The sequence below is a fragment of the Pleurodeles waltl genome, chromosome 4_1, assembly GCF_031143425.1.
Source record: "Pleurodeles waltl isolate 20211129_DDA chromosome 4_1, aPleWal1.hap1.20221129, whole genome shotgun sequence".
NCBI classification, from domain to species: Eukaryota; Metazoa; Chordata; class Amphibia; order Caudata; family Salamandridae; genus Pleurodeles; species Pleurodeles waltl.
The window spans coordinates 275,845,063-275,869,095 of NC_090442.1; the positions used below are offsets into that span (position 1 = coordinate 275,845,063).

Consider the following 24,033-nt stretch of genomic DNA (forward strand, 5'->3'; position numbering starts at 1 on the left):
TTATTTCCCCATCCTGCCTGCCCACAGACGTTACCTACGATTCGTGGTAGGTCACGAGCACTTTCAGTTTACCGTGCTCTCCTTTCCTCCTTACTAGCGCCCCTCGGGTGTTTACCAAAGTGATGGCTGTGGTTGCAGCTCATCTGCGCAGGTTAGGGGTCTCAGTCTTCCCCCTACCTCGAGGACTGGCTGTTGAAGGCGGACTCGCCCCAGAAAGTCATCTCCCACCTTTAGACTACGGCAAACCTGCAGATGCTTGGGTTCACTATAAACGTGCCGAAGTCAAACCTGACTCCCTCTCAGATGCTCCCTTTCATCGGAGTGGTTCTGGACACAGTGCAGTTTCGGGCTTATCTTCCCGAAAAGCGAGTCCAAGACATTCAGGCTATGATTCCGGTCTTTCAGCCTCTGTCTTGGGTTTCGGTGAGACTGACTCTGAGGCTGCTGGGACTCATGGCCTCATGCATCATGCCAGATGGCATATGCGGGCTCTGCAGTGGGACCTGAAGTTCCAGTGGATGCAGCATCAGGGGAATCTCTCCGACATGGTCCAGATCTCAGAGGGGACTGTGAAAGACCTGCAGTGGTGGCTTTTGAATCCGCATTGGGTCCACGGCAGATCCCTCTCCCTTCCCCAGCCAGATCTCTCTATAGTGACAGATGCGTCACTTCTGGGTTGGGGCAGCCACATGGGAGAGGTGGAGATCAGAGGACTCTGGTTTCTGGCGGAGTCTGGGCTCCATATCAATCTTCTGGAGCTCCAGGCAATCAGGCTTGCGTTGAAAGCATTCCTTCCCTCTCTCAAAGGGAAAGTGGTGCAGGTGTTCATGGACAATACTACCGCCATGTGGTACTGAAACAAACAGGTGGGAGTAGGGTCCTGGACTCTGTCAGGAGGCACTACGCCTCTGGACATGGCTAAAACATAAGGGTATTACCCTGACGGTTCAACATCTGACGATGTCCCTGAATGCCAGAGCGGACGAACTCAGCTGTCGATGCACAGCCGATCACGAATGGCGTCTCTACGCGGAGGTGGTGCACAGTCTCTTTCAGCAGTGAGGAGAGCCTTGGTTAGATCTGTTCGCCTCAGCAGAGAACGTGCAATGTCAGCTGTTTTGTGCGTTGGAGTTTCCAAGATGGCACTCGCTCAGACGCTTTTCGTCTCGAGTGGAACTCCGGCCTCCTTTCTGCCTTTCCACCTATACCTCTTCTGCCCAGAGTTCTCAAGAAAATCTGGAATGACCGGGCCCAAGTCATCTTGGTGGCTCCGGACTGGGCACAGAGAGTATGGTATCCAGAGCTATTGAGCATGTCCATCGATCTTCCACTCAGACTGCCTCTTCGGGCGGATCTTCTGTCGCAGCAACAGGGGATGGTTCTTCACCCGAACCTGTCCAACCTCTGCCTTCATGCGTGGAGATTGAGCGGCGACAGTTGACGGCTTTTGCCCTTCCAGCCGAAATCTGCGATGTTATCTTGGCAGCCAGGCATCCATCAACCAAAACTGTATGCTCCTGTCGTCTGAATAAATTTGTGGCATGGTGTACCAACAAATCTGTTTATTCCCCCTCTGTCCGAGGTTCTTCTGTTCATTCTGTCTTTGGCCCAGCAGGGCTCTGTTTTGGGCACCCTTGAGGGGTATTTATCTGCCATTTCGGCCTTTCTTAGGTTACCTGAACAGCCCTCACTCTTTAAATCTCCTATTGTGAGTAGATTCCTAAAAGGACTCACCCATTTATTTCCTCCCACTCCATTTATCATGCCTCTATGGGACCTCAATCTTGTACTTACTTATTTGATGTGGACTCCCGTTGAGTCAATGCAAAGTTGTCCCTTGCGGCTCCTCACCTTCAAAACTGTCTTTCTTGTTGCAATCACCTCTGCTCGCACAGTGAGTGAGCTTCAGGCCTTTTCCTCAAAACCTCCATACTTGTCTGTGCACCCTGACAAAGTAGTGTTGCGCACTAAGGATTCTTTCCTTCCTAAGGTGGTTAGACCCTTTCATGTAGGCCAATCCATCATTCTGCCTACTTTCTATGCACCCCCACATCCTTCCCATGAGGAGGAGAGACTCCACCGTCTGGACCCAAAAAGAGCATTGGCCTTATACCTCAATCGTACTAAAGATTTCCGGGTGGATGATCAACTCTTTGGGTTTGTGGGTGCGAAAAAAGGGAAGGCGGTGCAAAAGCGTACCATCTCTCGATGGATGCTTCTTTGCATCAAAATGTGCTACGCTTTGGCCAAGAAGCAAGCTCCTAAGGGCTTGCATGCTCATTCCACCAGAGCAACTGCTGCTTCCATTGCGTTAGCACGCAGAGTTCCTGTCCTGGATATCTGCCAAGCAGTTATGTGGGTGTCCCTGCACACGTTTGCTAAGCACTATTGTCTGGACAGTCAGGTCCGTCGGGATGGCTACTTTGGTCGTTCGGTCCTGCAGGACTTCCTAGTATGATCTTGGTTCGCAGCCCACCACCAAGAATGGCATTGCTTGGGTATCTATTCTGCGGTAAGGAATCTGCAACTAGAAGTCTCTACCAGATGTACAAGTTACTTACCTTCGGTAAGGACATATCTGGTAGAGACACATTCTAGTTGTAGATTCCTTACCGCCCACCCATCCTCCCCGCTTGCCACTGATTGCTAGGGACAAGGATTCCCCCTTTCAGGTCTGTAGCTCTGGCTTACCAATCTCAGTGTTCTTAGCGGCCCTGCGCTTTGGCGTGGAAAGTCGTTAAAAGAAACTGACGTCTCTGCGCGAGGGCGGCGTCTGTACTACTCCCGATGTCATTGCGGTGACTACGACGCCCGCGGAGTTGACTGGCGCCACCTACCAACGTGCAAGGGCATTGCTCGAAGAAAAATCTCCAGATCCATTCTGACGCCTGGGGGAAATTCTAAGGTAAGGAATCTGCAACTAGAATATCTCTCTTCCAGATATGTTGTTACCGAAGGTAAGTAACCTGTACTTTAGAAACTATCCAAGGAGGCATTGAGTGCAGTTTTTTACTTGTACATGCTGCACTCGTATTTGAACTTTATGGCTCTACACTGTTACATGACTTGATATAGTGTATAAAACAGTATTTTTTTCCCTCCAACCTTTTACATTATGAAATCGCATTTTTAGGTTTTTAACATTTGGGTTCCACAGTGAGACCGTTTGGTTTAGAGCAGTGGTTCCCAAACTGTGCGCCGCGGCTCCTTGGTGCGCCGTCAAAATTAGCCAGGGGCGCCACACACAGTCTGGAAACCACTCGGAGGTGCTTTTAATCGGTAGCTTTTCACCGTGGTTTTGGAAACAAAACCCCCTGCATTAATTATTGTGACCAGCGGAGGGCGCCAGAGTACCATTAATAATATCCCTATGACAAAAGAAAAGAAATAGTTTAAAATAAATGGTTTTCAGGAACCTGAACGAGAGAATTAAGAAGTCAAACTGTAAATAGTGTAGGTACAGGTACAGGCTGGGGTTACGTTCCCCCACCCGCCAAAAAAAAGTAACATAATGGGGAGCCGTGGCCAACACGGCCAATAGGTCAAAGGAGCCGGGGATCGAAAAAGTTTGGGAACCACTGGTTTAGAGAGTAACGTAACTTGATTAGTTCTGTTGTTAATAATAAACTCTTGGGTGTTTTTGAGTGATCAACCATCTACGGCGCTGCTTGTCTGACATAATGAATGTGAATTTTGTGTCCAGGCACTCACTTCTGGGTAAGCTGTATAGCTTTCTTCACTCAGACCTCCTCCGGAAAACAAATGCATTCTCCCCACCACCATCAGTTGCGTGCGTCCTCCAAGTTGTTCTATATGGCCAAAGCATAATTAATCCGCAAAAAGCATGGCATTACTACAACATTGCTTATATCTTACTCTTGTTTGGTTTTCAAGCATTTTTCTCATTGATCATGCCTGGACATATCGCGTGGAACATGCTCGCCAGCAGCTGCTTCAGATTCCTGGGTTGCTTCACCGGATGGCAAACCTCATGGGAATTGAATTCCATGGAGAAGTTCCAGATGAGGGAGTCATTGAGGATGTACTTAAGGAAATGTGGAAATACAACCAAACCTACAAGCTTGCTCAGGGGGTAAGAATCGACACCTGATGTATAAACTTGCTTTTGAACCATTAGAGTACCTGAAATCATACATACACAAGAATTGGGCTATTCATATCTAACATCCCATTTGGGAAAGGTATGTCCTGGGAATTACAAGGCCCTCACCCACAAAATTGTGGCATGCCTAATCATTGGACAGCCCTAAACCTGAACTCACGAGTTCAAATGAGCTACAAAGACCATTAGTGGGTCATCTTAATTGTAAGGATGAGCTTTCAATGTGTAGGGGATTGGTGGGGGAGGGTGGGGAGTGTACCATTACATTGAGCAGTGTGAACTATATCGGCAAGGATTAACTGTCGGTGATCTGGGGACATGTGGTTATGGAGCTTTAATACTTCATGACAACTAGAAGGCTTCCGTTCTTAAGGGAAGCCTTGATTATGGGAACTGTATGTTTGGTTAATTGTTTCCTTTCTATGATTTACTGTTCTTCATGAATTACCACCTTAATAGCACATAACTCCTATAAGCACAAACCTGATGTGATAAAATAGCAATTGAATATACGTATGGTATCTAGGTTATATCACATATCCGGCTAACAAGAGCTATCAGTCTGCTGTAAACTAACCATGAAAATGCTAATAAAGCTGGTTTTAAAAACCCCATTAGTGGGCGTAAGGTCTCTTTTTAAGAGAGGAAAAAACCTCTCAGTGCCAGAGATGCAAAAGCAAAGGTTAATTCAACTTGATACTTTATTATTTGATTACCTTGACTGGGTTAAAAGCAGTGGTGATAACAGAAGATGTTATTTCGATGAACAAGAGCTATTATTACCCTTTCATCTGTGTAGATCTACATGCTCCAGTCCTTTATGAAAGCCATGTAGGTCCACAGCTTTCTTCAGGACCTATATATGACTCTGGCTTTTTCTTTTTGTAATAGCTTTACATACAGGTATAACCTATTAGATATGTTGTCACTGTGTGCATCCCTGGTACTCTGATGATAAAGACCCCAATTACCAGAAAGTAGGGGAGGAAGTGTCACTCTGGAGTCATACGTTTGACAAGGGTTGGCCACTTCGCACTTCCTGGATTCTTACTCCCACTGCTTTATCAAGGGTATGTAGACCCAACAGCTAAATGGTGGTATGTTTATGAGCTATGTTGGAAACTGTTTTCTAGTTGCCCCTCATATTAGTATCTTGTTAGCCTTAATGGTGGTTACATTGTTCATATGTAGATTGTCGTTCAGTATGTCATGGGTCTGTGACGAGGACAATTAGGTTTTTATAGGGCACAGCTTAGCTCTCGGGCTCCTTTACTATGCTGTATGCCTGTCCAGAGCCTTGTGCTTTTATTTAATTAATTTGCTCAATTTTACATTACAATGCCTTGCAATTGGCTCTTAGCCCTGTTGTATAGTCCTGATTGAGCACTGCATCTTATAATGGAAATTATTGTGTAGATGTTTACATAATATCTCAAATGGGCCTTCCCGGTTGATACTTTCACCTCTCTGGTATCATGCTAGCGCACAACGGACTGCTTTTAGGTCTCCCCAGGATTCAATTTTTTTTTGTAATGTTACCAGATCTGCAGGTCTAGTGAATCTACTGAACCTTTAATGCATGTGACCTACTAACTGGCCTCAAATTGTGTAATCCTACGCACATATTTTATTTCAGTCTTTTTTTTTTTTTTTCTTCATTATCACGTATGCCAACGCCTTCAAATCTGTGAGTTCAGCATGTGTGCTGCGTAAAAAAATAAGTTTTGTTTGATTTATTAGACTACGTTTGCTCCATCTAGAATAGGAATCTAGCCCATATTTGGGTACACATATGGACCCTGACTTGCCTCTTAATTCACTAATAGCATTGTCATCCGGTTGAGGGCAGGAAGCTTTCTCAGTTCTTTTTTTTTTTTTTTTACTTTTGATAAATGTATCTCTAAAGCAGGATATGTTGAAACACTATCATTTACAAGACAGCACATTTGCCATTCAAATGACCACAAACCTTTCCCACTGACATGCAGTATTACCGATAAAACACATGAACAATGTGTGGAAAATCACGTTTTAGCAAATATTTATCATTTGCACATCACCAAGTAAATGTTTGATTTGTTTTGATCGTATTAAAATATTTGGTTCAATCACATGCTTAAGAATTACAAAAAGTTGCTTTGCCAACTGCTGATATATTTTGAAACATGATTGAAATATTTGTAAAATGAATTTGTAAACTAATAAATGGAAGTTATAGAAAAAAATGTGATACCCTTCAGCCTTTCATTTTACACTCCCTGTACCCCCCCCCCCCACACACACTTGCCAGATAATTTACTTTACAAAATTCTCTGTGCAATCAGAAGAAGAAAGTAAACACCATCCTCTAGGATACAATAAGCAGCAATTTGTAAGAAGACAAAGCTGCTATTTGACGCTTGTCTTTGAATCCACAGAAAAGGTGACAATATAACAAAATGCAAAGGCGCCTATATTGCTAATTCAATAACTGAATTCACCGAATGCCTGTTTCATGCCAGCTTGTGCTCTTTCTTGCAAGGATGAGCCAGTAAGCCATTGTGAGTGGATGAGTAGATTTTAATTTTTTGTGACATGTTCCCTATCTACAGCCTTTAGCTGGTGTAGTGGAGTACCTTTTGTGGACAATACCAAAACTCTAAACGGAACTTTGAGCTAACCCATTGCTTACCATTGGTTGACTTTGTTTTCAATCTAATTTGCTTGCTTTATGTTCAATTGATATCCATCTTCTTGTTTTGGCCCTTGTGTGGCGCATAGCTTATGTACTATTCTTTTGATTGGATAAATGTTATTTTTCTGCAGCTTGCATACAGAGAACTACTTTTTTTAATTGAGCGCATGTATTTTCTTGCGCTCTCTCATATGCACTTTTACCATCCACCCCCCAACATCTGCATGCCCTCTCTACGTTGATACCTCTCTTCACCCTTTTATTCCCCAACTTACCTCCACCTTTGCTTGCAGTGCTTTTATAAAAACAAATATTTGTAGATCCGTAATGGATGACTTCATCTGGAACAGTAAATTAAAACAATAAATGGTGACTGCTTCATGACCTCACATGAGGTATCCTTTTTTTTATTTTATTTTTTTGGTTACTGATGCTGCATTAGGACTGGCAGCCAAAAGACGAGACCAGTTGATTCAACCAGTGCCTGATGCACACAGTTGAAAAGTAACTCCATTTATTTAGTGTCGCCTGTTTTTACTGATGATAGCAGGTTGGTCTCCAGGGTTGTGCTGGATCCAAAGTCCCACATCCTTATTCGTTTCAGAATTAGCAACAATTTGGCTTTTACTAAAACCCTAGTTCTAAGTGCTTCCAAGGATCCCTACGTTGACTTAAAGCAAGCGTCCACAGGCTCACTATCACAGATCTAGTGCATAGAGGCAATAGTAATGTTAGCTCATAACTCTGCACCAGAAAGTGGTAGCACCTTCTGTTTTCATGCTTGCGTCTTACCTTTTTTAAGTATTTACTTACCTATTAAATATTCATGAAGTTCATTTTATTTTCCAAGTTAAAACACTAACAGTGTTACTGAGTGTTGGTTATTAGCTTCATATCTGAATATTAACCCCCTCCAACTTTTGCAATAACGTTTAACTGCTCTCAATCCAAAGTGCCCAAATGGAGTAACTTGGTTTTCCCATTTGAAGTTCAGCAGTATTTAAGACCAGGAACTCCATTTGTAATGTTACTATCGTGACCAGAGTCTGCTGTGTAACGACTTGCAGCCTCACAGCCTCAAGCCTTTTGACCAAATGCCTGTTGTGCCACCGACCATTTGAACTATCCAATTACATCAAAGGGGACTCCTAACTAATATCACTGTGAAAGAGTTAAAAAAACTAAAAAAACAAAAAACTACTCCTTGTGAGTAAAAAAACAAACAAAAAAACAAAAAACATTTTCCAGATGACTTGGGTATTGTGCTGACTGGTACTGCCAAAGTGGGAAACTATAGTAGAAACAAACATCAAAAATAAGTAAAGGGCTATTTATGAAAGATTCAGACTACGACCCAGCTCCTTACATATGCTATTGGGACCTCCAGTACAACAAAGACAAAATAAATTGAGGTATAGATTAGTTAAGGCTTATATCGTCAAGACCATTAGGTGATGATGAATGACTACTTGCAGTGTGGTCTTGCAGAGGGGAGCAGACCTATTTTAGGTCATTTTGAAGGAAAGGTAGATGACTCTTGCTTCTTAGTTGATACCTAATACCACGACAGACAGCTAATCAGTATTTTTCTATGCTCAGCAAGCTTTGTAACCAGTAATGAAATGTTTACACATCCACCCAGAACTGACTGACTGGTGTCACACGTGATATGGGGCACATAGCAGCTAAGTACAAGTAAAATACAAAAAGAGAAGTCAGTCCGTGTAAAAGCTAGTAGTTGCATTTTATGTGTCACTGTCCCTTAGGCGTTGCATAGGAATTCTGTTTTGCAGCACTCATAAACCCAAACTTTCAAAATTAATCTAAAAACATGCATTATGTTCCACTAACAACTTGGCAACTTTTCCATTGTAATTATATAAAACATGCAGGGTTCAGTGGTTGCTTAATTGTCTTGTGGCTGCTTTTTAGGGTCAAGCCTGAGAGCATGCATTAGCGCATGCATTTCGCTTGTGAGACATTCTTGAGTTCAAAAAGTACTTGGAGCCTGCCCAGTGCTTACCCTTTGTCTGCTTCTGCGTCACTCTTTTTTTGTAGGCATGTTCTTTGGCCATTGCAGCAGAAACGCCACTTCCGATGCTTGCTTTGGAGCAGGGACCAAGCACAGATTGATTCACCTTAATCCATGCCCTTCCGCTGCTCCTAATGTGATTGAGGTATTTTTCTTGCCCCCGCATATTCTCCTTGCTGCTCCATCCACTGTGCTTGCTTGAGTTTCAAATTGCACTACCCCACAACCACCCTCTCCGCTTTCTTGCTTCTCCCGTCCCCCAGCCACCCTCCTCTCACTGTTGCTTGCATTTGAGTCCAAGGCCTTTATAAAGGTTGCACCGTTCAACACATACATGTATGCCAAAGCTTCTGTTGTGACCGCACAAGAGGAGACTGTGCCCCTAGCCACCAGTCCCAAAATGTTTTCATTCCCCTCTTTGTCTATTGATCTTGCTGGCAGTGTTGTCTCTTTTGGCTGCTGATGCAGTGACATGTTAGTGGGGGGTGTAATTCAACGTATCATAAAGATGGAAGGCACATTGGCGCAGTTGTACATCAACCTGTGGGCGACATTTAACAAAGTACTGGAACCAGTTTGTGCCGGCAGAGGCGCCCTCCTCCTCCCCCCGATCCTCCAAAAGAAAAAGGAACAGGACATCCCTAGCCTAGAACCCGTCACTTAAGTTAACAGGATGCACTTCTGCCTGGACTGGCAAAACCTAAGCCCATGGTATGGGACAAGAGCTTGCACAACTCCTGCCATCACTTTGGACCTCCGCTATAAAACATGCCGCCATATAAGACTCAACCATGCTATGTCTTCCATTAAAAGAATAAAATGTTAAAACATGAGAGCCGCAAAGACTTTCAGGGGTGAATGGGGTTTAGTGTGTTTAAAAAAAAAAAAAAAAAAAAAAAAAAACCTGAAGAATCCAGTTCTAAGGTGGCACAAGTAACATTGGTTTGGCACAAACACTATCCAGACTACATCGTTGCTCCATATTACGAGTTAGAATTTCCGCCGGCCCAGGAGGTAGTTTCATCAAACAGAATTTTGCATACTGGGATTTTAAAAGCTTATATAGTAACGCTATAGGCAGAACTACAAGTTTCTTAATGCAAATTTATGTTTGTTAAAAAGCTATGGTTAGTTCATGTTAGTCTCTAACCTCGAATGAAAACAAATGGGTAACGTTATTGGTGACATTACAGGAAATGAAATTGTTATCCATGACAATGACCCAACAACATGACAGACTTTTAACATTTTTAATAAATCACATTGCAGGAACGAACCGACTGGGTGATTGTAAGTGATCAGTAAAAAAAAAAAAATCCCCATTATATGATGTCATTGTGGTATCAGCAAACTAGACAATTTGCGTTTAATTTTGTTATATAGCAGATCGTTCACTCGTCATTCTATTAAGCTGTCAGTGATGTGTTGGCAATATAAATCCTTAACACTACTTATACTGTGTTTTTTTTTTTTTTTTTTTTTTTACTACACCTTAAGACTAAACCATAAAAACGGCCACACATGTACATATGAAACATTTCATAACGCTTTTCAAAAACATCCACTCACTTGAGTATGGGGAAAATGTGTAATCGCCTCACTTTATTTATACACCTCTTTCAAATTTTGAGTCAATATTTGTAAGGTTTTCACTTGAGTTGTGCAGCTTTTGTAGATGGGTCTTCAAAGCAATGTGCAGCTGTTTGTCCTGCACATCTTTTGCTGAGCTTTCTGTTTGTCGAAATACTTGGTAGAATACGGTTTCCCTCAACCTCCTCTAAACCTCTTTTCTCCTTCTCGTTATGGTTCCCAGAGCCTGTTGATCTTCTCTCCCCCACCTCTCAGCAGTTCCCTTAATACTCATTCTTAGGGTGGGCACCAGTACAGTACCCAGAATGCATTAATTTGTAGGAAGAAAGTCCATGTCTGGATGCTGAATTTGTAATGACGCGGATTGAGTTGGCTACATATTCATTTTCTGTAATTCACTATATTTTCTTTTCCTCAACCCCCTTACAACACAATTGCACAGTACAATGATACCAAAATAGCTAGATATGGTATCACAAATTGTGGCTGGTAATTGCACCCCTGTAATTGCAAGACATTGTCCCCCATAATATGGAATAACCATGCATACCTGGTATTGTAGAGCTGAACCCTCATTTGGACAAGAAATAGATATGGGAGGAGTTGGGACTGTGTGAGCCTTGGGACCTGTGTGTTCTATAAAGGAGGGTGTGCCTTTTAGTTTAAGCCTAATCAATGACCTAATAGAGGGCCTAAACCTCAATTCTAACGAAATTAACCAGTCCACCAGTTCCTGACTTTTTAATTGCAGTCCCATTCAATCGTATTGTGAGTCAATATTGCTAAAGCCTGTTGCATACAAAATATCTTCTATGTAACCTCTTAAATGTCTCGGCCAAAGTATGGTTTTTGAGTCATAAGATTCCCTAACCCCTGTAACGTTTTCAGGACATTAACCACAAAAATGTTATTGGGCCTCTTCAGATGGTGCGATGGTGGTGTTCTTCCTAAAATTGCTGTGTAAGGGTAGCTATCTCTGCCTAGGCGGTAAGCTTATGTTTGGTCTTCCTAGAAAGTATGAAGTGTGCCTCAGATCCCCATTATTCTATCGCATGTATTTAAAGGGCGTATGGCGAGCTCCAACATGACTAGTAGTACCAGAGTGGCATACTTTAATCTCATGAAGATTTGTGCCCTGATATGGTTAATGTTGAACAGGTATTAAAGGTGACTCTTTAGTGTTGACCATTAGTGTGTTGTCAATATTTAGTGCCAAAGCCAAGAGTCTATTCAATTTTTCATTTAGTGACCTTGCCAGTCTGCCCATGCAATCCCGCAAGCTTTCTGTCTCACCCTTTAGAGAATTTAACTGGGCGGAGGTGTCAGTTTTTCCCTCCCTTGTATCTACCATGGATGGTTTAGTTCCTATACATTCTATTTTTTGTATTTTATCTGTGGTCCCTAACACCTCAGACCGATTAGAACACTCAGTGGTAGCTATATGGGGGGTGACAGCGCTTGCTCAGCCAAGGAGCCCTGCAATGGAGCTTCCGAAGTGCTCATGGGGAGGGGGACGATAGTAGTGTGCATGTCCTTGCATTTATCTGCTGGAGCTCGCCCTTCTTCTGCCTTGCTAAAAAATGACTTAATTCCCTTCTCTGTATTCCCCTTCCTCCCCTTCCCTAGTTGGACTCCCTTTTCCTTTGGGTCAAGTAAGCCTTCATTTCTTCTATCAATTCATCAAGTTAATTTAAAGTGCAGTTCTCTGCTGAATGCCTGGGAAATGTTCTAGGTTCCCCAGCTCTTTTATCTGTAGCCTTCCATTTCACTATGGTTATAACGTTAATCCCGGTAAAGCTTAGTTCAGAGAAAATAAAAAAATCAATAAGGGGGTTGGGAAAACCATGTGCCGCAATTGCGATTTAAATACATCAAAAGCCAGCAGGTTACACACTAAAAAGTAAGTCAGTGTACATTGGGTTGCTCAACTTGCAGGCTTACTTTATTCATTTCACTAAGTGTAATAGAGTTAGTGTCAATCTGGCATACCTTTTGAGTGCCTGAAGAGCCCCTAGGGTAGGGGAACACCACTAGGCCTTCACAGCTCGGGGGTAAAGCAGGATCTGGAGATCTACCCCCTCATCTCAGAGAGCCAAGTTACAAGATCACTACAGGCGAGCCTTGGTCATCAACCGTTGCCCAGACTTTCTACAGAGCAAGTCGCTCAGACAACTTAAAGCCCCTTTAAAGCAAACACCAGATGACTATTTAAGTTTGTACGTAGGGACCTTCAGCTTCTAGAAGACCTTGTCAATCACAGCGGTAAAAGGCAACAGGGCAAAAGGGAGGTGGCTCTGCCTCTTCCGGTTGCAGGACCGGCCCACCCTCACCCCAGGCTTTGCCCGGCTGTGGCCGGCACACATCCCACACTGTGGGACTGTAAGTCACACTGTGCAGTGCCTAACATTTAAGGGCATGTGCAGGGACTGCCACGTGGGGTCCTGTGAATGTTGGAACAAGTAGTCCCCCTTATGGGAAGCCGGTGCTGGACTGAGCATACCTGCGATTACTGCTTCCAAATAAGTTTGGCTGTCTTCGATTCTGGGAATACCCATCTGCTCTGAAGAGGTGAATAAATGGGAGCAGTGAAGGGGAAGTGGCTGGAGGGAAAGGGCAGGATGTGAGCTGTTTCTACACCCTATTGTGTAGAAGGGGGCAGGCTGAGATTATACCTGCAATCCCTGTCTGGATCCACACAAGTTCCCTGTTTGGCCTTTCCTGCTGGTAAAATCGGGCCTGGTGTTCCTGAATCCAGTAATCTGGGAATACCAGTACAGTTGTGATCAGCTGTATAGTTATCTAACCTTGCATACCGCTCCACTGCCCTGTACTGAAACCCTTATTCACCACTGCTGTCCTCATCTTTTGCAGTCCATATGTCTTGCACCTCCTCTTCCTCCATAAGCAATTTATCTTCCTGTTTCACCACCACCCAGCTCCTTGCCCTTCTTCTCCCCTCATCTTCTTTTATTCAATCTTCTATTTTCAGTTACTTCACTTTTCGACTGAGACATTAATTTAATACTCATCCCATCAGCTCTCCCTTTCATCGCCTTTCTCCACCTTTGAGTGATTCCATTTTCCACTGAGCCAATCCATCCCTGCATTTTGGCCTTTTCCCTAGGCACCATAACCACCTCTGTCCTTTTTTTGGTTCCAGCCTGTCTGGTTTTTCTAAAGTCATCTTGGGGACTTTCAGAAAGTTGACCTATGAATGTGTTCTGCCCGTTGCTAATCATTAGCTTTGTTGGTTGTAACTCACATTTTCTGGCTTTCTATTTGCTGGCTTTATTTCCTTTAGGCTGTCAGGCTTGAGTTCATCCCTCCCATTGTGCAAACCTTGTTTACTGTATTCTTTAACAAACTTGCTTTAAATCTTGTTATCTTGTCACATTTTGTGTGCATTCAAACACAGAGGTCAAATATCAGGCTGTATCTTCCAGGAAGCTTGATATATATTTTTTTTTCTATGACTTCAAAGTAAGAGGATTTATGTGACAAGCATCCCTGCTTCTGGGGGGCCTGCTTGTGGAAGTCTATACAATTCAAATGTCTGTAAATGGAATGTGCTGACGATCAAATCAATACATTGGGTGATGACATTTCCACACATGATTGATTGGACGAAAACTGTATGAGTGCAAATGTAATGGTCATTTCAATTGAAGATCTGTTGTCTGTAATGGCAGTACGCTATCATACATGCATACTCCACATTACTGCACTCCACTCTGCACCACTCCACACCATTGCATTCTACTCCGAACCACTCCACACTACGTCACTGCACTCTTATCTGCATCCTCCCACTCTGTGCCTCTCTATCCTACACCACTCTGCACTATGCCAGTGCACTGTCCCACACACTACTTTACTGTGCACCACTCCATTCTGCCACCTACTCTGCAACACTGCACTCTAGTCCACTGCACTCTGCTCCAATGCACTCTACTCCGCACTCCACTGTACGCAGGTGCACTCTGTATCAGTCCCCACTATGCCACTCTAATCTATTATGCATCACTGCACTCTACTCTGAAACAATCTACTCTACGCCACTGCAGTTCGTGCAACTGCATTCAGAGGTACTCTAGTCTGCACACTCTACACCACTGCACTCTGCCAATGTACTCTACTCTAAACCAATGCACTCTAGACCAACCTACTCTGCACCACTGCATTCCACCCCACTAAACTCTATGCCATTGTACTGTCACTGCACTCTACGCCACCCTACTCTACATCACTACCACTGCCCTCTATGCCACTCGACTGCAACACTGCGCTGTACACCAATGCACTCCACGCCATTCTACTATACACTACTGCACAACAGTATACTCTGCAACACTGCACTCTTCCACTCTACTCTGCCACTGCACTTTATGCTACTGAATTGTACATCGCTCCACTCTATGCCAGTCTACTCTACCCTGCACCACTGCACTCTACAACACTCTGCTCTATACAAGTGCACTCTGTGGCACTTCTCTTTACTCTGAAACAATCTACTCTATTCCACTCCACTCTTTGCCTCTTCATACTACGCCACCCTGTTCTACACCACTGCACTCTAGGCCAATACTCTCCATGCCACTTTACTCAAAACTAGTACACACTATACCTCTGCACTCTGTGCCAATCTACACTGCACTGTACGCCACAATACTCTGTGCCACTGCACTCCATAGCACTGCACTCTATGCCAGTGTACTCTGCACCACTGTACTTTCCGCCACTACACTCTACTACACTCTGACACTTCACTCCATGATGCTCTACTCTATTAAATTCTGCTGCAGTGACCGTACTCTAAGCCACTCCACTCTACAGCAGCCTACTACACTCTGCCATACTATCATACTACTCCACTCTGCCATGCTCTACGTAACTCCCTCAATTCACTTTACTCCACTCTGTTCTATGACACACTTCTGCACTCTGTGCCACTCTGTTCTGCTACTACACTCGATGCCACTCAACACTCTACTCCACTTAGGCAATCTACTCCGCTCTAAGCCATTCTAGTCAACAACACTCTGCACCACTCCACAACACTTCACTCAGCTGTGACACTGTTCTCCTTCCTACGCCACTCTACTCTATACCCTTACACTGTATGACTCTACTCGCCCAACAACAATGTACATAACTCTGCCTCTTCACTTCTCTCCATGCCACTCAACTCTCCTGTACGCTACTCTTTTCCCCCACTAACCTTTTTGCTATACTGAGCCGCAGCTACTCTGGCGTACAGCAGTGCTAAAACTTTTGGCAAGGCCATGGCTCTTGCATAGGCAAAACCTATTTGCTATGCCAATGTTTGTTTATGAATGCGATAGCAAAGGCTATGTGCTTTTGTCACTTTTGTTTATTCTAAATATTGTAGTGCATGTGATTTTTAACATAATTGATTTTGTTCTGTTACATTTTCTCTTTGTAGAGTGCAGAGGAAAAGGTTCCAGTCTGGTATATTATGGATGAATTTGGATCTCGAATCCAACATTCTGATGAGCCCACGTTTGGGACCGCTCCATTGTTTTATATGCCCCAGGAAGTTGCCTACACTATCCTGTGGCCCTTGAGAGATCTGGAGAATGGTGGTAAGTTGATTTCAGGTTTACTGTTTTAGTTGGTTGTTAACTGTATTCCACTGACAATGAATGTAAATTTGTTGCACTTTTTTTATTACCAGTTACAGATTATGTGATGGTGGCCTGTACGATGTATTTAACCTTTTTACGTTGAAATCATTTTGTCACCTAAATCTTACAAAGCCACAGTAAATCCTCTTTCCGTGTGACCTCTAGCTGTACGACGATTGTAATGCCGCTCTGTTGGCAAAAGGACAGTAAAACTTCTTTCATAGAGACGTGGAGAACACATATATAGTACTTATAAGCCTGCCCTATTGATAGCTTGCATTACACAAGCCAGCAACAGTAAGTTCTGGTCATGAAGGACTTTTGGCTCCTTCATTTTGAGGCAGTGCCCATGCTTCTTTGCCCCAAAGATAGAATGGGGTAAATATGTAGGATCAAAACAGTAGGTTCGATGGCATCTGTCGCTGTAGATACACATGGTATGCATGAGCTCGCCATCTGGTGTTGGGTCGGAGTGTTACAAGTTGTTTTTCTTCGAAGAAGTGTTTTCGAGTCACGGGGCCGAGTGACTCCACCTTCTGTGCTCATTGCGCATGGGCGTCGACTCCATCTTCGATTGTTTTCTTTCCGCCATCGGGTTCGGACGTGTTCCTGTCGCTCCGAGTTTCGGAACGGAAAGATAGCTGAAGACGGAAGATTTTCGACGGTATCGTTGCGATCCGGTTAGAGATAGACACATACGACGACGCGTTGAACATCGAAGCGCTTCGGTGCCCTTCGGGGTAGATTTCGGCACCCCGTCGGGGCCTAGTCGGCCCGACCGCGTGGAGGACAACGCCGATGGAACGGACCCCGTTTCGATTCTGCCCCGAATGCCACAACAAATATCCTTATACGGACCTACACTCGGTCTGTAATCTGTGCCTGTCACCCGAGCACAGCGAAGAATCCTGTGAGGCCTGTCGGGCGTTCCGGTCCCGAAAAACTCTGCGCGACCGTCGAGCGAGAAGACTGCAGATGGCGTCCACGTCAAAAGAGCGTCGACAGTTCGAGACAGAAGAGGAACAGGAGGAATCCTTTTCCATCCAGGATTCAGACTCCGACGAGCTACACTCTACAAGAACTGTGAGTAAGACGTCGAGATCAAACCTTAAAAAAGGAAAGAAGGCCCAGGGGACGCCACTGCCAACCGGCCATGGCTCCACCCAAATTCTCGGTGACCAACAATCGGCACCGAAAAAGGCCCATTCAGTGTCGAGATCGTCCGACTCCGGTCGAGACACCGGCACGCAGCCTCCTCGAGACCGAGAGAGTGCTAAACAGAAGCATCGACACCGAGAGTTCGGTGTCGACACGGATCGACGCCGAGACAGTGGCGCCGAAGACCATAGAGGCCCAGAATTTTCGGCACAGAAAAAGAGGAAGGTTACCTCGGAGCCGAAAAAACAATCGACAGGGTTTTCGGAGCCGAAAAAAGCGACATCAGACCCTGTTTCTGGCTCCTACACTGAAGAGCATTCTATGTCTTCTCAAATGAAGAAACATAGATTTGAACAAGAACTGCAATCCACTGACGTGGATCACACGCAAAAGCGTATCTTTATTCAGCAGGGGACTGGGAAGATCAGTACCCTTCCACCTGTCAAACGAAAGAGAACGCTTCAGTTTACTCCTCAGCAACAAACAGCACAAAAGGTAACACCTCCTCCCTCGCCTCCACCTGTAACTCCGGCTTCGCCAACTTACACCCCGTCACATTCGCCAGCTCACACCGCCATGAGCCACGATGACCAAGATCAGGATGCGTGGGACTTGTACGACGCACCAGTGTCTGATAACAGCCCAGACACATACCCAACTAGGCCATCACCACCGGAAGACAGCACAGCCTACTCACAAGTGGTGGCTAGAGCAGCACTATTCCATAATGTGGAACTACACTCGGAACAAGTAGAGGATGATTTTTTATTTAACACCCTCTCCTCAACCCACAGCTCCTACCAAAGCCTGCCGATGCTCCCAGGCATGCTACGCCATGCAAAGGACATTTTCAAGGAGCCAGTTAAAAGTAGGGCAGTGACGCCTAGGGTGGACAAAAAGTATAAGGCGCCTCCTACGGACCCCGTATTCATCACCTCTCAGCTGCCACCAGACTCTGTGGTGGTAGGGGCTGCCAGAAAACGGGCAAACTCACACACTTCTGGGGATGCACCTCCCCCAGATAAAGAAAGTAGGAAGTTCGATGCAGCCGGGAAGAGGGTTGCTGTCCAAGCAGCAAACCAGTGGCGCATCGCAAATTCACAAGCGCTGCTAGCGCGATACGACAGAGCCCACTGGGATGAGATGCAGCATCTCATTGAACATCTCCCAAAAGATCTGCAAAAAAGAGCAAAACAGGTTGTTGAGGAGGGTCAAAACATTTCCAACAATCAAATACGCTCCTCCATGGATGCAGCAGACACGGCCGCAAGAACCATTAATACGTCGGTTACCATCCGTAGGCACGCATGGCTCAGAACGTCTGGATTCAAGCCAGAAATTCAGCAGGCAGTGCTTAACATGCCAGTAAACGAGAAACTTCTGTTCGGTCCGGAGGTCGACACAGCCATAGAAAAGCTCAAGAAGGACACTGACACTGCCAAGGCCATGGGCGCACTCTACTCCCCGCAGAGCAGAGGATCTTATAACACCTTCCGCAAAACACCTTTTAGAGGAGGGTTTCGGGGTCAGGCCACACAAGCTAGCACCTCACAGTCCGCACCGCCCACCTACCAGGGACAGTACAGGGGAGGTTTTCGGGGCCAGTATAGAGGGGGGCAATTTCCTAGGAATAGAGGAAGATTTCAAAGCCCCAAAACCACTACCAACAAGCAGTGACTCACACGTCACTCACCCCTCCCACACAACACCAGTGGGGGGGAGGATACATCAATATTACGAAGCATGGGACAAAATAACTACAGACACATGGGTCCTAGCAATTATCCAACATGGTTATTGCATAGAATTCATGCAATTCCCTCCAGACATACCACCAAAATCACAAAATTTATCAAAATACCATTCACAGCTTCTAGAGATAGAAGTTCAAGCACTACTGCAAAAAAATGCAATAGAATTAGTACCAAGCACACAAATAAACACAGGAGTTTATTCACTGTACTTCTTGATACCAAAAAAGGACGAAACACTGAGACCAATTCTAGACCTCAGGGTAGTAAACACATTCATCAAATCAGACCACTTTCACATGGTCACACTACAAGAAGTGTTACCATTGCTCAGAAAACACGACTACATGACAACCCTAGACCTCAAGGACGCATATTTCCATATACCAATACATCAATCACACAGGAAATATCTAAGGTTTGTATTCAAAGGAATACATTACCAATTCAAAGTATTGCCTTTTGGTTTAACAACCGCTCCAAGAGTATTCACAAAATGCCTAGCAGTAGTCGCTGCACACATCAGAAGGCAGCAAATACATGTGTTCCCGTATCTAGACGACTGGCTAATCAAAACCAGTTCGCTCACACAATGCTCAAACCACACAAATCAAGTCATACAAACCCTCTACAATCTAGGGTTCACCGTCAACTTTGCAAAATCAAACATTCTGCCAAGCAAAGTACAGCAATATCTAGGAGCCATAATAGACACGACAAAAGGAGTAGCAACGCCAACTCCACAAAGGATCCACAATTTCAACAGGGTCATTCAACACATGTCTCCAAACCAAACAATACAAGCAAGAACAATACTACAGCTCCTAGGCATGATGTCCTCATGCATAGCCATTGTCCCAAACGCAAGACTGCACATGAGGCCCTTACAACAGTGCCTAGCCTCACAGTGGTCTCAAGCACAGGGTCACCTTCTAGATCTGGTGTTGCTAGACCGCCAAACTTACCTATCGCTTCTATGGTGGAACAGTATAAATTTAAACATAGGGCGGCCTTTCCAAGACCCAGTGCCACAGTACGTAATAACAACAGATGCTTCCATGACAGGGTGGGGAGCACATCTCAATCAACACAACATAAGAGGACAATGGAACATACATCAAACAAAACTGCATATAAATCATCTAGAATTATTAGCAGTTTTTCAAGCACTAAAAGCTTTCCAACCAATCATAACCCACAAATACATCCTTGTCAAAACAGACAACATGACAACGATGTATTATCTAAACAAACAAGGAGGAACACATTCAACGCAGTTAAGCTTGTTAGCTCAACAAATATGGAAGTGGGCAATCCACCATCAAATTGGTCTAATAGCACAGTTTATTCCGGGGATCCAGAATCAGCTGGCAGACAATCTCTCTCGAGATCACCAGCAAGTCCACGAATGGGAAATCCACCCACAAATTCTGAACACCTACTTCACACTCTGGGGAACACCACAAATAGACTTATTTGCAACAAAAGAGAACGCAAAATGCCAAAACTTCGCGTCCAGATACCCACACAAGCAATCCCAAGGCAATGCCCTATGGATGAACTGGTCAGGAATATTTGCTTACGCTTTTCCTCCTCTCCCTCTCCTTCCTTACCTAGTAAACAAATTGAGTCAAAACAAACTCAAACTCATTTTAATAGCACCAACGTGGGCAAGACAACCCTGGTACACAACACTGCTAGATCTGTCTGTAGTACCACACATCAAACTGCCCAACAAACCAGATCTGTTAACGCAACACAACCAACAGATCAGACACCCGGACCCAGCATCGCTGAATCTAGCAATCTGGCTCCTGAAATCCTAGAATTCGGACACTTACAACTTAGCCAAGAGTGTATGGAAGTCATAAAGCAGGCCAGAAGGCCATCCACTAGACACTGCTACGCAAGTAAGTGGAAAAGATTTGTTTGGTACTGCCATCATAATCAGATACAACCACTAGAGGCAACTCCAAAACATATAGTAAATTACTTGCTCCATTTACAAAAAGCAAAGCTAGCCTTCTCTTCTATTAAAATACATCTTGCAGCAATATCTGCATACCTGCAAACTACATATTCAACTTCCTTGTATAGGATACCAGTTATCAAAGCATTCATAGAAGGGCTTAAAAGAATTATACCACCAAGAACACCACCTGTTCCTTCATGGAACCTAAACGTGGTTCTAACAAGACTCATGGGCCCACCTTTCGAACCCATGCACTCTTGCGGAATACAATTCCTCACCTGGAAAGTTGCCTTTCTCATCGCCATTACATCTCTAAGAAGAGTAAGTGAAATTCAAGCGTTCACAACACAAGAGCCTTTTATACAAATACATAAAAATAAGGTCGTCCTACGACCTAATCCAAAATTTTTACCAAAAGTTATTTCTCCATTCCATCTAAATCAAACGGTAGAACTACCAGTATTCTTCCCACAGCCAGATTCTGTGGCTGAAAGAGCACTACATACATTAGATGTCAAAAGAGCATTAATGTACTACATTGACAGAACGAAGAACATCAGAAAAACTAAACAGCTATTTATTGCATTCCAAAAACCTCATGCAGGTAACCCAATATCAAAACAAGGTATAGCCAGATGGATAGTTAAATGCATCCAAATCTGCTACCTTAAAGCAAAAAGACAACTGCCCATTACTCCCAGGGCACATTCAACAAGGAAAAAAGGTGCTTCAATGGCCTTTTTAGGAAACATCCCAATGCAAGAAATATGTAAGGCAGCCACTTGGTCTACGCCTCACACATTCACCAAACACTACTGTATAGATGTGCTATCCGCACAACAAGCTACAGTAGGTCAAGCTGTATTAAGAACTCTATTTCAGACAACTTCTACTCCTACAGGCTAAACCACCGCTTATGGGGAACTAACTGCTTACTAGTCTATGCATACCATGTGTATCTACAGCGACAGATGCCATCGAACTGAAAATGTCACTTACCCAGTGTACATCTGTTCGTGGCATCAGTCGCTGAGATTCACATGGACCCACCCACCTCCCCGGAAGCCTGTAGCAGTTCAGAAGTTACCTTCAATTTTGTACATTTGTATATATATTACTTAATCCTTTAATAGGTACATACTTACATTTTTCATTGCGCGGGCACTATTACTATAGTACAACTCCTACCTCACCCTCTGCGGGGAAAACAATCGAAGATGGAGTCGACGCCCATGCGCAATGAGCACAGAAGGTGGAGTCACTCGGCCCCGTGACTCGAAAACACTTCTTCGAAGAAAAACAACTTGTAACACTCCGACCCAACACCAGATGGCGAGCTCATGCATACCATGTGAATCTCAGCGACTGATGCCACGAACAGATGTACACTGGGTAAGTGACATTTTCATTGTTCATCTTGCAAGTTCGGTATTTGATGTATGCACTCTCATCCCCTCCCCCAATAGCCCTCACTAACTGAATATGGCCAACATAGACATGTATGTTCGGATTCATTCAGTATCAACAATTGCAGCTGTGTTAAATTAGCTCAGAGTACATTAGTTGATTTTTAATCATGAAATCCAGTCACACTTTTTGATTGACCCACTGGTATGTAAATTAATGTGAAATGTTAGTATTCAACAGCACGTTAGGCTAAAGCGACAGTAGTGGAATTATTTATTTTATTTGAGTTTTATCTACCATATACGAGACGCAGATGGGTATCCAAGAGCTTCGTGTAGATGCACACATGAATTTCACGGGAGTGTGCAGAAAGAAAGGGACTAAGACCCCAAAGTACAAAATGTCAGTGGCTGTGAACAAATAACATTGGGAATCATAATGTACCAGATGGAAAGATTGTCTTTTAAATCAAGTTCTAATACGGCAATAGGTCCATTGATATTTGTTATCCGGTATATAAAACATCATGCAGTCTAAGCAAGAGTCAGTAAAGAAGAGCATTCAAGGCCATAGTCTCTTTGGAATACCCTAATGGCCTCCTCTTCCGACAAGCTTGGAAGACTTACATCTGCTGTATGTCTAGCAGGAGCACCAAAACCTCGCGATTCTCATTGAACCTATTAGATTGTTTTCAATGAAATGCATTTTGAAAGCTTCATTCTCTCCCTGTGCAATTCTCGGAAATGTACTTTGACTTCACTCTTAAATGATATCTGTGAAACCCCCATTTAAGAAATTGCATTTACACCCAAGGGTGGAAAAAGACAGGACGTCCAAGTTCACCATAAATGCACAAGTGTAGCGAACCTCTCGGTTCCATTAATGCCATGCCACGAGAAACTGATTGGTGTGCAATTCTTCTGCCTAAGACACTCCCTTTTCTGTAAATAAACATACAGGTCAGTGTACCCCCGCAATGGAGAATGGTGGATGTACTAATCAAATGAACATATTTGTCTGTGTATTTATAGAGTATCCATTGCCCTGATTGTACACTTCATGAAATGAATACAATCAGCTACTGAATGTGTATCAGCCAGCATCAGTGTGTATTTATAGGAACGTATAAATACATAATCGTAAAAACATAATTTCACACAGTCAAACCATTCATATGTTTTTAATTTTATTTGCTTGCAAGCCTTCCCAGAGTTGATCAGAGCTGGAGCAAACTATCCAACACTTGCTGAAGTGTTCTGGTACACGTACTGGATTCCATGATTTTAAAGGGAGTGTAATCGATCGATTCAATTACATTTTCATTCTTTCCCTATATCCCTCAGTTGAAATAAGTTATTCTTACTTGTCTTTTGATACTATTGGTCTTGATGAAATAACTTATTTTTCTTCTTTGAACCTCGTCAATCAGTGAATTTAGAAATGTGAACCTAGCTTTCTTCACTATAAGATGGTTTTAACAGGAAATTCAAACTGCACGTGTTATCCGGCTGTTATTATAGACTGTTTGTGTACTGCTTTTATCCAGTTCAGTACCGAAATTGTACAACTATTTAATGTTCTACCTTGGATATCTGTACAGTCAGTGAAACAATGATGCCGTCCATTCTCTCTTCTCAGTTGTTTTTTCATTTGAAATCAGTACAAAATGTAACTAGATTTA

The 24,033-nt window shown here is 43.8% G+C and overlaps 1 protein-coding gene across 2 annotated transcripts in view; it reads left to right on the plus strand.

The window, feature by feature from the left end:
* The window catches only part of TTLL12 (tubulin tyrosine ligase like 12), a 131,114-nt gene that overhangs the window by 25,390 nt on the left and 81,691 nt on the right, over window positions 1–24,033 (plus strand). For both annotated transcript variants that reach the window (XM_069228297.1, XM_069228298.1), the window contains exons 3-4: window positions 3,895–4,093; window positions 15,863–16,022. In XM_069228297.1, coding sequence (XP_069084398.1) covers window positions 3,895–4,093; window positions 15,863–16,022 — 359 coding nt within the window. The remainder of the gene's footprint in view (window positions 1–3,894; window positions 4,094–15,862; window positions 16,023–24,033) is intronic.